The sequence below is a fragment of the Pomacea canaliculata genome, linkage group LG3 (assembly GCF_003073045.1).
Source record: "Pomacea canaliculata isolate SZHN2017 linkage group LG3, ASM307304v1, whole genome shotgun sequence".
In the NCBI taxonomy this organism is placed as follows: domain Eukaryota; kingdom Metazoa; phylum Mollusca; class Gastropoda; order Architaenioglossa; family Ampullariidae; genus Pomacea; species Pomacea canaliculata.
In genome coordinates, this window is record NC_037592.1 from 34,499,635 (window position 1) to 34,512,089 (window position 12,455).

Here is a 12,455-nt window from a genome sequence, read left to right on the forward strand (position 1 = left end):
AGGTTTGCCTGGTGCTGAAGATGCTTTTCTATAAGGATGCAACACTTTCAGATCAGTTCAACTGTACATCTACAACCTACGTGGTCTGAACCCAGCCTGTTCTGCTAGCAACTTTTCTGCAGTGGTTGTTATGCAGTTCTGTATGACCTTCAGCATATCTTTGCTTGGGTGGCTGATAAGGCTTATAGTTCTGTAGTTCTGGCATTGCTTGCTGTTTCTTTGGGAGGGCATGATTAGTGACTGCATCCATTTGGGCCATTCCTTACGTTCCCAGACTCAGGCGCAGGACAGTGAGGGGCTTTGTAGTTTCTTTCCCACCCTGCTTGAGTAGCCCAGTGGCATATTATCAATGCCTTGCGACCTTCCTCCCTTCAGACTACAGCTCTTTTGACCTTCCATAGAACTGGTAGGTCTGCAGGTTCACTGTCTCTAGCCTTGTTTCTTTAGGAGGATGTTGGTGTTGGTCTTTAGCTGGAACCCGTACAGGTCTTTGCAGATCTGTCTGCTGCCTTTGATATTATAGACCACATTACTGTCATTCATAGACTCTGGCATCTCAGGCTCCCCACTCAACTGGTTTCAGTCATATTTCTCAGTTATAGTGGATGGCTTCGTGTCTCCACCAGTCTCCATTCACTCAGAAGTACCCCAAGATTCTGTTCTTGGTCCCATCCTCTTTATCGTGTTTGCTAAGCCACTTACTACTCTAATTCAATCTCTCTCTATACCTGATCATTCCTTTGCTGATGACACTCAGCTGTTCTTCTCAGGCTTACACTGCTATCTATAGTGTCCAAGATTGTATTTCTGATATTAGACAATTGATGACCCACAACAAGTTAAAACTAAATGATGAAAAAATAGCTTTAATTTATTCAAAAAGGAGAGCCAGAGTTTATCCTTCACTGCCTGTCTCTGTTGTAGACAACGCTGATGTTCATTTTGTTACTTCAACTCATAACTTAGGTTACTAAATGTCTGCTGGCATGTTTCTCACATCTGTAGTTCTGCATACTATGAGCTCCGGAAGATCAGCTCCATTCGCCATACACTGTCCATATCCATATCAACCACCAAAATTTTCATCTGCCCATTTGTTGTGTCTAGACTACTGTAACTCTTCTTGCTGGCTGTCCACAGTACCTCATTGATAAGCTTCAGAATGTCCAGAACTCGGCTACTCATCTCGTTTTCTGGACTTGCAAATCTGAACACGTCACACCACTTCATTCTTTTCATTTGGCTACCTATTAAAACTAGAATAGACTACAAGCTCTCAACTCTTTGCTGTGGATTCTTTGAAGGCTCCTCCCCTCTACTACTTTACTGAAATATTGTCTGTTCACACTCCTGCCAGAAACCTTCACTCATACTCCCGCATTCTGTCCCTCCCTTCCACAAAGACAGTGACATATGGACAAGATGCATTCTCCCTCTGTGCTGCACATTATGTTTATGTGAATGATGCAAAGATTGCTGCTTACCAGAATCCATTTTGATGCTATTTTTTGTAAGTCCCTAAGGTATTTGGTGTAACCAATAGACTCCAAAAATATTTACCTACACGGTGTTGTAAACTAGATGGGGTGGGGGAACATATTTTAAGATTTTTGAATTCCACTCTTTTCTTCTTTCAGCAATAACGCACGCAAGCGATTAGAATATTAGACATTCTTTGCTGGTTAAGGGAAGCTATTTAATTTTGAAATACAAAGCAAAAGTTATGGGTTACATCCCTTTATTCAATTTTTTTACCAGACCAAAGATTCTCCAACATCTCATTCAAATCGATACAAGATTTGTGCCAAAAAATAGTTAATTTTTAATTTAAGCCAAAGCGGTAAATGCCTCTCAATCCAGTTTCTTTCATCTATGATGGTATTGTGGAATGTAAAATGGAAATAAATGAGAATATGATTTTTTAATGTTGGTAGAGAACAAAAGCCAGTTATAATTCTTGCCTGTGGTTCATTTATCTGTTGGAATTAATACTGATATTTATTAACATGACAAGCCATTTGAGCATGATGTTCATCTTTACAAGAGCTTTGTAAAAGTTAAACAACTGCTACAGACAGACAACTGCTATTGATTTGATATTTTGAAACACCCTCATTTCGTTAAAGCAAGACAGCTACAATTTCCACCAGCATGCAAGTAAACAAAGTTTTTTATACAATTTTTCTTCATAAGGCTTGGGTTTGTAGCAGAAAATACATCATAATAATGAGTCCTTTGCAAGAAGAGCAAACTATTCCATAGCACTAAATAATGTGCAATAGACACGTCTACTACATCTCAGTTCAAATCAACACTGTTCCATGCGACTTTTAAAGCTGCATTATCTAGAAGCATGTTTACTTGGTACCTAAATGCTATGTTTACACAAGAATTCACTGCAATCAACACAGACAACCTAAAACGGGAAATTGTGGAAATGATGTGAATACTTTTAGTGGGAAAAAGTGCATCTAAAATAGATAACTGTGTTTCTTGTTTCTGTTTATTATGTGCTCCTAGTATATGTACAATCTATACAAACACTCCAGAAAATTACTGATTTTAATTCCTTTTACGATTTTATTTGTAAAGGTACTCTTTATCTTTGTCCATCTCGAAAGAGAGTATTATATAGTAAAAATATGCTTTTTTGCATGAATATAACAAAGTGACCAGTTGGACTTGCAAAAATCTATTAGCAAAGACAGTTTAAGCCACAAGAAAGTCATCACTGATAGCCTTGAAGTTTGATAGAGGATGGATACCGCATTCGAAGAGCCACACACTTGTCTCTGTCAATAAAAATGCTATTTTTCTTGATAGATATCTCCTTCTCCAATGACATACGATTGTCTTGCAGGTCTTTTAGTGAATTCTCTGCCAAGTTGAGCCTATTCTTCAGTGCATCAATTGACTGGCAGATCTCATTGACTTCTGCCACCAACCTGAAGTGACAAAGAAAGCTCATGAAGGCATATTACAGCTTCAAAAGGACAAGACTAAGCAAAATATTGACTACTTACAAAAAAACTTCAAGGTATTTCAGGTCACCAACATTATAGGTGACAGAGATGCAAGACAGGCTCAGGGGTCTGTGGGCCCATCATCATGAGCAGTTTTCAGTGTAAATAATCCCAGACAATACAGTCTGGAAGGTAGCATGATAGGTTTTGATGCTAATGTCTGGCAGCTTCCCATATGGCTGTGAACTCTTCCTGGTAGTTGGATGAGAGTGATTCATTATTAGATGCTGCATTATTTTGGGTGGTGTATGAAGATTCCACTTCCCCCCACACCACCCCATTGTGGATGGCAGCATCAGAGGATTATATGTATAGATGTGGGTCAGCGTCAGTGTGTTGAAGCTCTGATACAGCACTTGCCAGGTAAGGGGTAGAAGAAGGCAATCTGGTTGGTCTCTCATGTTAGCTTGGTTTTCTTAGGTCTTTTTCTTCAAGATAGGGACTATAATGACTTCTTTCAAAATTGTTGGGAAGATGTCTATTTTCCATGATTGGTTGAAGACCTCAAGCAGCCTCTGTGTGCAAGCTGGCCCAAAATGATCAATTCATTGCACACTCCATCTTTGCCAGGGCCTTTCTCGTTCTTGAGTCAGCTGATGGTTTTATTGAGTTCTACCATGGTACGGTCAGAGGTCATTGGTGGAGTATGGATGGTCTGCTGCTGAAGCTGGGAGTGAACCTGTGTCCTGACTTGCTATTTTCTTTGTAGCAGAACTATGATGGTGTTCTCTGTCTCAAGGACTTTGCAATTTTTTCACCTGATGAAGGATTCCCTCCGTTTCCTGCACTGTGTGGCCATGAGAAGAGATAGTGTCCCTTTGTTCAGGACTTCGGCATAAATGTAACAAAGTGACCAGCTGGACACACAAATATGTGAGCAAGAACTACAGTCAGCAAGTACTTTAGTTAAGCTTCAGTGTTGTCATCTTTCAGATTTATTGAAGCTCTGTAGTCTTGGTTTTGTTGAAATCTTTTAGACTGTTGTACAGGGCAGTGATCCCAGTTGATGTTTTTTACTCCATGTGTTCTCTGGCATCTGACAGCTGTTAGTGCAAGTTGACTAGTGTCTTACTCCAGTATGGTTTGAAGTCTTTCCTGAAGCCATGCGGGATGAATTTATGGGCTGCTTCAAGGATCTTCTCAGTGATAGTCTTCACATTCTTGTTGATGCCATCAGTGAATGTGCAGCTGTAGAGATCTTCAGCATAGTTCACCTTGAAGTTCCAGCTGGCTATCTTCTTGTGTTCTACGGCATTCGACATGCCAGCAATCTGAAGCAAGATAGGTAGATGGTTGCTGCCTCCTAGTTAGCTGCTGACTTTTGTGGTGGATGTCTTATGAGGCAAAAGCAATGCCTGACATTGATGTTTGTGACTGGTTGGTCTGTCTTGCCTGATGGTTTTAAAGCCTTGGACAAAGAATGCTATTCTCTTAGAAGCTGTAGTTTCTTCTGCTTGGTACCTTCTGCATTCCACTGCAAGATCATAAAGTCTGTAGTCATAGTTGATATACAAGCAGTAGTTTTACTCTGCTTTCCCCTGCTCAGGTTTACAGAGCCACCAGTCACTGAGGTAGACCCTCTTGAAGGAAGCAGGTCTGGCGTCATCCCTATCTGACTATCACAGGGACAACACAATGTCAAAATATCTGAATGGCCTAAGAGGTTGCATGTGAGCTCATGTCCTCATAATTTCAAAGGAGCATTAGTCATTATCGCTCTGCCTTCATTGAGATGGATGACAGCCGAGATCCACAATTAAAATGTGTTTCTTACTTAGTAGTGGAGAGCTATTGACTTTCTCAGGGAAGACTTCCAGTGTGTCAGCATCACCCCATCACTCGGCTTAGTCTGTCAGCTGAGACAGAGTGCTAAGGTGTGGCATGTGGAACCAGTGGTGAGAGTTGGGTTTTGACTGAAGGCCAGTGTGGCCGGCCATCCTATTTTGAGTAAGCAGTTTTGGAGGCACCAAAAGTTTGTCCACTAACCATCGACCCCGTACAACCCACCTTGGAAATTGTCATAATATGTGCACCGCTTTAAACAAAAGCGAAACATCTATACTTACGCATATTGTGCAGGATCTCGGCACAAATCTACATTGGGCCTGTATGTCCGATTATAGAGTCGTGTCTGTGCAACCTTCATGGGGTCCTCCTTGGCACGTATGGCTGCTTTGAGGTCATCAATGTTCTTTTCTTGTTGGGCTATCTCTCCGCAAACCTTTTTTGGAAGATAAGAGGTAGGAGGGGGTTTCAAGAATTTTTAAAAAGGTGTAAATTACAAAATGCAAACATTTATTGATAAATACAAATGTAGAGATAAAAGCACATGATTCCAAGAAAACTGCTCTCTTCGTTAGTTCGTTTCCATGTCAAGGCTACCTGTATTCTGCTTAAAAGTAAGAAAAGGGGTTCTGTGAGGGAGGGCAACATGAAGCCAGGCAGTTGGTAACTTACTTTCTTCAGGTTCTCTTCTAGCTTGTTTTTGGCATCCTCCATTTCGACTAGTCGCTTCTGGAAGTTGACATTGACTGTGTCACACTGTTCACGCATATCACGAGATGTGTCCTCGAAGACATTTTCAATTAGAGTGCGCAGCTGGATTGAGGCCATGCGCTCATGCTCTGCCCGAGCAATGTTGTCATGTGTATACTGTGCCCATGTTTCTGGTGTGCTTTGGCTGAATGAAACAAGCAAATCATCATTAGTTTTACTGCAATTTGCATATTTTATAACATCTCTTTCAAAGGCCGTCTGCATGGCAGTTTTATTTCTAAATGATAAAAGAAAATTTCTTTCAAGACATTTTGTGGGTGAGTGAATCCTTACATGTATGTGTTCATGAGCTATTATTGTAATAACCACCTTTCTTGATTTTTCTGGGGGAATATACGAGACATAAAATGGTGGAAAAGGCAGGAAAAGAAAGACAAGTGTATTTGTGTTGTGGCATGATACATCAGTAATTTTGTGTTGTGAAAGAATATTTGCTTTAATTTGGGGAAATTATTTTACTCACATTTCTTCAAACTTGGCCGCTCCATCATGAAATTGCTTGTTAGTGTGGTGGTTACGCAAGGTGCCACTAGCTGTGTCAATTTCCAAAGCTTCTTTTTTATCACTCCAGTCCATCTCCAAAATCTGTTTAGCATCCCGGTTTAGGCTGAAACAAAGGCAACAAACTTTAATTATCTTTTTTTTTTGGGGGGAGGGGCATTTTCATTTAAACTTTATTATTGTTGTGTACAATTTATCATACATATTATTTTTTGTAAAAAATTTTTTAATTTATTACCTTTAAGATCCAAAACAAGATTATCTTGGGAGGTTCCATAGCCTGTTGATTACTTGACTCAAAATTTTGGCAACAATTGCTGGTTTGACGGTAGTTGATGTTATTAAATAGAAAACTTCCCTGTTTCTTACCCATCAAAATTTGTCTCTGATCAGGGAAAGAGCAAGGCAGTGGTAGGAGAAGTCTGAGGTCCATATTCTAGACAGCGAATCACAGTGCACTGCCCCTACAAACTTCTTCTATGGGACCATCATCACTTTGTCTTTTAATGGACAATGAAACATCTTTTTAGTTTTGAGACTTCAGATACATTTTTCTAATTGAATAACCATGTTGTTATATGGACAGAAGAAAGAAGTTTAACTTTTCACTAAGTTTTGATGACTAAAGAAGGAATGGCTTGAGAGTGACAGTTATGAATCCATTTTTGTTAAGTTTGTAAAGCAATTGTGTTACCGAATTTGCTTCTCTGCTTGGGCAATGCAATTCCGAAGAAGATCTTGTACATTGTTGATAATTTCAACCTCCTGTAATAGAATGAAATTTAAAAAAGAATGTAAATTCAAGAAATGATTGTTTGGCAGATGACAACAAAAGAAATTACCAAATCCTCAAATCATATGTATTTCTGGCACCTGGTGTTCCTAAAGGATGCTTGAATAAATTATGTGTTAATTGTACCTCTCTCCACTTTCCCCTTCTCTCTCTCATATACACACACATATCTCATTAGTCAAACTTTTGCTAAAATGTACCAATATTATATCTAGCTACTGGAATAATGAATGGTAATCCAAAAATGGAAAAAAGTCTTCTGCTATTCCAATATTTATTCTTCAATTTGTTTTCTGAAATTAATCATATTAGATATTCAGACAGGCCACCAGAAATATATCTGTAGCATGCATTCATAATATAGAGTATTTTTGGCATTTAAAAAAAAGACTGTAAAAACAAAATGACACAAAAAATATGAATTGCCCTCTTGGATAAATAAAGTGTTATATGTATAGGCACAAAACTAATACAGTACAGCAGAAAAGAAGTTGGTGTTAACATCTGCTGTTGTGTTAATGATTCAGTAGCAAAAGCAACAGCACTTTTTCAGGGAAAAGCGTAATTCTGTGACAGTATTTGTCACTGCCTGGCTATCTATTCAATTCAATTCAATACAACTTTATTCATCCACAAGGGCAATTATAGGTATGATGACACGCCAGCACACTAGAGGGAAGAATTGTATTTGTACATTGTATTTCTATTGTATTTAATATCATGAGCAGACCTAGTCATTCATTATTTACTTTACCTCAACGCAGCTATAATTAATATGTATAGAACAGGACATTACGAATGATAGAAATCAGCTTGATACCGACCTTTAGCAGTGAGATTTCAACGTCGTCCTGCACCAAATCCAAACCCTGACGACGCTGCCGGCAGTTAAGGTTGTCAGTGGCAATGTGCAGTGGGATCTCGGTAGTGCGTAAGGCGTTTTCCAACCGCTTCTTCAGGTCCAACAACAGGGCTGTCTCATCGATGACATCCCTGATTTCTCGCTCCAGCTCGTTCTTCCAAAACTGGATGTCCTTGCAGCGCTCGGCCAGCTTCTTGGTAACGTCAGCCTGCGTGTTGTTGGTCGTTGCCTCCGTCTCATTGCGTGTGCGTTTGGATTCGTGGCGGACGCGCTCCGCGTTGTCTCGGTCCACGAACGACTGGTAATACTTGGAGTAGTTGCCTTCGTGCCACTCACTTGGGTTGTACTTCGCGGAGCGAAAGCCCATAGTGGAAATCCCCATGTCGTTACCAGTGTTTCCTGTGTATGTTATTTCCATTTGCGGATTCGTCTCGAGCGAGGCCACCGGAGGCCGCTCTGGAGGAATTTCGCGACTCATAAGCGTGGCACAAGCCATGTTCAGCTTAAGGGTTTTCTCTGTAGGGCGGACAGCACCTTAGAAGAGTGTTCCGCGAATCCCGCGAGGCTCTCAAAGACAACCCTCTGATAGCAATAGCGCCGTAATGTAGTTGTCACGGGCAACGCCAACCAGCGTGTTGTTCTGTCGCTAAGGGAAGTACTTAGCGCCTCTAGTGGCGAAGAGGTGGTTAGGAACGGTAACTGAATCGCCGGCTTATAGGCGGTGAGTATGGATTGCTCAGCTTCGTGAAACTGGAACTATTTCAGCAGTCACACGTACATCTGATGTAGAAGTGTTCCTCTGTGTGGCTAGTAAAAATTAAAAAAAAATATTGCATCAAACATAGCCAGCGCTAGGTTGGGGGTTTGCTGGGGGTGGTGGTGTGGATAGCAGGGGAGACCCCCCCCACGTGCACCGTCGGAATGAGGCAGTTCATAATTCTTTATTGCCGCTACATATATTGTGCCGGCTTCCCAAGGCCCCGCATTCCCCTAACACCGATTCTGGTGTTAGATCACAGGGATGAACGCAATATATTAAAAAAGAGGAAACTATATGATACCTGTACTATTGAATTGATCGTGCCTACCACATATGTACAAAGGCATTGAAGTGAGATTTACTGTGCATTTTCATTTTTTTCCCCCTTTTTTTGTCATTTATAACACCGCGCGTTCGCTAAGCAATAGCTTGCCGAGTGCGGAGTATTAATAACAAAAATTTTTATAGTTCATTTCCCCATGTAAGCTCAATGACAAAAAACGAACACTTAACTATAACACAAAGAAACAAACGGATGACACTGTGGCAAACATGAACAAAGTATAGGGACGAATTAATGTCACGAGCAGACGAGCTCCTTTGATTATGAATTAAATATTTCTTAAAATGGCGGGTCTTGAAGAAAGACGAAAACTCAGAACGAACATAGATATGTGGGCAGAGAAAAAGAGTCTAAATTCGTCTCATCTGACGCATGACAACAGAGACGAGGGCAACATAAGCAGACTTAGAGACCGCCTATAGGGTGATAGTGTTTTATTAACTCAGGTGTGCTGGGTCGATCAGGGCCGCCGAGAGCCAGCCCGGGCCCCGGGACAGACGACCTCTCCGGGCCCCTTGTACTTGTAATCGTAAATTATTTTCCCAGTATATAATGTATGTTTACAATTCAAATCTCAATATCTACACTTCATTCAGTAACGAAATATAGACTGCAAACATTAGGACAAGTGCACTAGGATCTACATCACTACTTGAACATAAAGTTGTTTACATGCGAGTGGTTAGTAAATGAGGACAAATGATGTTAAAGGATCAGACTTGTAGCACCCCGCTCCACAGACCCCCCCTCCCCCCTTAGTAAGGACTGTTACGTCAGCAGCGATGTCAAAACCTCGACAGATTAGAACAACTGCTAGAGGTATCACATCGCCTTTTTGTTGTAAGTGCTGCGAGTTTGTACTAAGCTCACTGACGTGCAAGGAAATGTTCTCTATGTAAGTGATTTATACTTCTACATGGAAAGAGGAAGAACCGAAGAAGTAAATGCCTAAACAAGTCTTCATCGAGTGTCGTTAATAACCTCATTAAAAAAAGTGTTTGCTGCGACGAACAGCAGAGCACATCAGTTATCATTTTTATCAACTTACATAACAAACACGCAGCACCTATCGAAAGTCCTTCCTATATTATTCCTTTAGCAAAACCGCACGCGCGCGCGCACACACACACAATAACTACACACACGCATGCTGTTACACGTAAACAAATATCTGAACTGAACTGTCGCCTTCAGACTCTTTAAAGCAGAAATTTTGAATTCATCCAACTTTTTACGAAGCATAAACTCGGTCGACTTCAACCGCCATCAGTCACTAGCCGTTAAAATACGTTCTCAGGTTTAAAAGACAAAGCAACTGTTTTAAAGACTAGTTAGCTAGTAAGTGTTAATACTTTTAATATTTAAGGAGATTAGAAGGTTTTGTAAAAATGACAGAAAAATAGAAATGTTTAGCATATTTTAGCTGAATCGTAATAGTTCATAGAACAAAGTTATACAGTATAATATTGTCATTTTACCTGCTGACTAAACTTTATGAGCTTTTCTCACAAACTTCATTATTGTCAGTCCATTTGAGACGCTAGTCACTCTCATTGACACTGATGTTCCTGCCTTGTCAAATGCTATTTGCCAATAAACTCGATTATTATACTGTATGGTAGTGTTACGACTGTAGCAGTAACTTGGCTCGTTTAAAGATCTGAACATCTGCGGTGTCACACTTTCCTGTACAAAGTCACTTCAGTCATCCGTTGAACAGAAGATAGAACACGTATACAGCGGCTCACACTGTAATATTTCTCAGTATTATTTCAATGTTCAACAACTCAACGTTATAACCACATAATCAGCGGACTGCCACACAGGCTACTTACATTCTCTTACTTTGAAATCACACAGACTAGTACTAAAAAATCGAATAACGACCACCTAGGTCTACCCCAGCTTTTTCTAGATCCCTTCTAAAATGCTAAAAATACAAAATAAAAAAATATTTAAAAAATATATAAAAAATTAAGACGCAGTACGCCCTGACCTTGACATCGCCACTTCCGCCAAGGCCCCGTCAAGGTAGTGTGCGACATCGCAGTTAGTGGGGATGGAACATAGCACGCACACAGGGAGGGTGGAGGCTGGCAATGTGGGGGTCGGGTGGTCGCTGGCCGGGTGACAGCCACGTGAAAGTGGGAAGGTGTGAGGGTGTCGACTAGCGACAGGATGCAGGTGCGCGGATGTGGTTGGGAGGGGTGGAGGATGAAGAGGTGAGGGGGAGAATGAGAGGAGACAGCTAGCGCCAGCTGACGATTCTTGAGAGCATAGGACTGACAAGTAACTTGAGCAAATAAAGCCGTTGTACGAACCCTCGCTACTATGCCACTTTTGCTCGGTCCCGGTAGGTGGCATAGTAGCGAGATGTGACTGTATACAGCATCATATATGACAGCTTCCTTGAAGACAACTAGCGCACAATAAGAAAATTCCGAGGTGGCTTTGGGGACGGATGGTGGGTAGATAGTATCTCTTTTTACCGGGGCTTTGTCGCCAAAGAGCAAAAGAAGGTCGGAGGCGATGTGTTATTACAGGGCGATGCTGTACATCGCCGGAGGTCGTGCGATCGTCCCACACTTTAGTTACAGTAGTCAGAGTCCTCCCTTTCCGGTGACATAACTCTCCTCCCTACTCTATCCGCGCCATCCACCCACCGTGCGAACACTGTCTCTACACTTAAATTACCTTTCTCATGCTACCTCCTCTTTATCATCCTCCTCCAGCTCCAAACTTCCGCGACACCACCGTGATCAATTTATAAACCTCATATTTGCGGGACGGCAGTTTTTAAAATGTTTTGCAATAATGTGTTCTATTTGCTGGCTGCGATAGTATTACAGGATAAATAGTCTCATTGTATCAAGGATCTACTGTGTAGACTAATGTAGTTGTTTGTTTAGTGAAGAGATACGGTTAAAATAGTCTCAGTGTTGCTTAGTAACTACGAAAAAAAGCAGCCTTGATGTCTCTCGCTTACAGGCTGCAGCGCAGGGACGGGCCCCACCATGTCGTTCACAGAGTGGCCAGTGCACACATCAGTAAACATACCTGCCTGATCTCCACTGTTCATTCCGATTTGCTTGCAGGGCCCGCCCCCTCCTCCATTCCCCCCTCCGTAGTGGCACCTGTAGCCAGCAATCTCATGGCACGAACGTTCTTCAGGGCGGTTCACACGCGATAAATCTTTGTGTCCAGCGGCCGTCACTCTTGGCTTGTCCAGCGAGAATATGATAACCGCTGACTACACTTCTCACGACAGGCCCGGCACCCCGAAATTGTATTCTACAGACTTGAAACTCAACTTCTGCATGTGTAATGCTTGGGTGTTCTGTCCTTAGACCTTTCTTTAAAAGAAAAAGAAAAGAAGAAAAAAAAATCCACTGACCAAGGCCGGGCCCCTTGACAGCCGCGGCCCGGGTACACCAGACCCCCTGTCCCCCCCCCCCTCTCGTCAGGCCTGGGGTCGATGAAGCCCTATCTTATTTGTGAGAAACTGCATCACGATGATGGATTTATTTGCGGGGAATGAGTCCAAAACTTCCTGCAAAAGCCGTTCACTATCTCATAGACAGAGACAAAGACAATACCGCATGACGATAGTTTTCCAA

General features: G+C 41.6%; 1 protein-coding gene across 1 annotated transcript; it reads right to left on the minus strand.

The window, feature by feature from the left end:
- Nucleotides 1-2,566: 2,566 nt before the first annotated feature.
- Nucleotides 2,567-8,366, minus strand: LOC112560317 (tektin-4-like). Its single transcript, XM_025232095.1, has 6 exons — nt 7,698-8,366; nt 6,775-6,845; nt 6,043-6,186; nt 5,481-5,703; nt 5,090-5,244; nt 2,567-2,945 (listed from the first exon to the last, which is right to left on the minus strand). Exons 1-6 carry the CDS (start codon nt 8,229-8,231, stop codon nt 2,729-2,731), a joined length of 1,344 nt encoding a protein of 447 aa, XP_025087880.1. The 5' UTR covers nt 8,232-8,366; the 3' UTR covers nt 2,567-2,728.
- Between the last annotated feature and the right edge of the window lie 4,089 nt (nt 8,367-12,455).

What these genes read in the sequence shown, in the direction of transcription:
- LOC112560317 (XM_025232095.1), bottom strand. Translation starts at nt 8,231, where the DNA reads ATGGCTTGTGCCACGCTTATGAGTCGCGAAATTCCTCCAGAGCGGCCT. An exon ending in TTGAAATCTCACTGCTAAAG is followed by an intron (nt 6,846 to 7,697) that starts GTCGGTATCAAG and finishes ATTCTATTACAG; the next exon opens with GAGGTTGAAATTATCAACAA. An exon ending in CGAGATCCTGCACAATATGC is followed by an intron (nt 2,946 to 5,089) that starts GTAAGTATAGAT and finishes TTGTCACTTCAG; the next exon opens with GTTGGTGGCAGAAGTCAATG.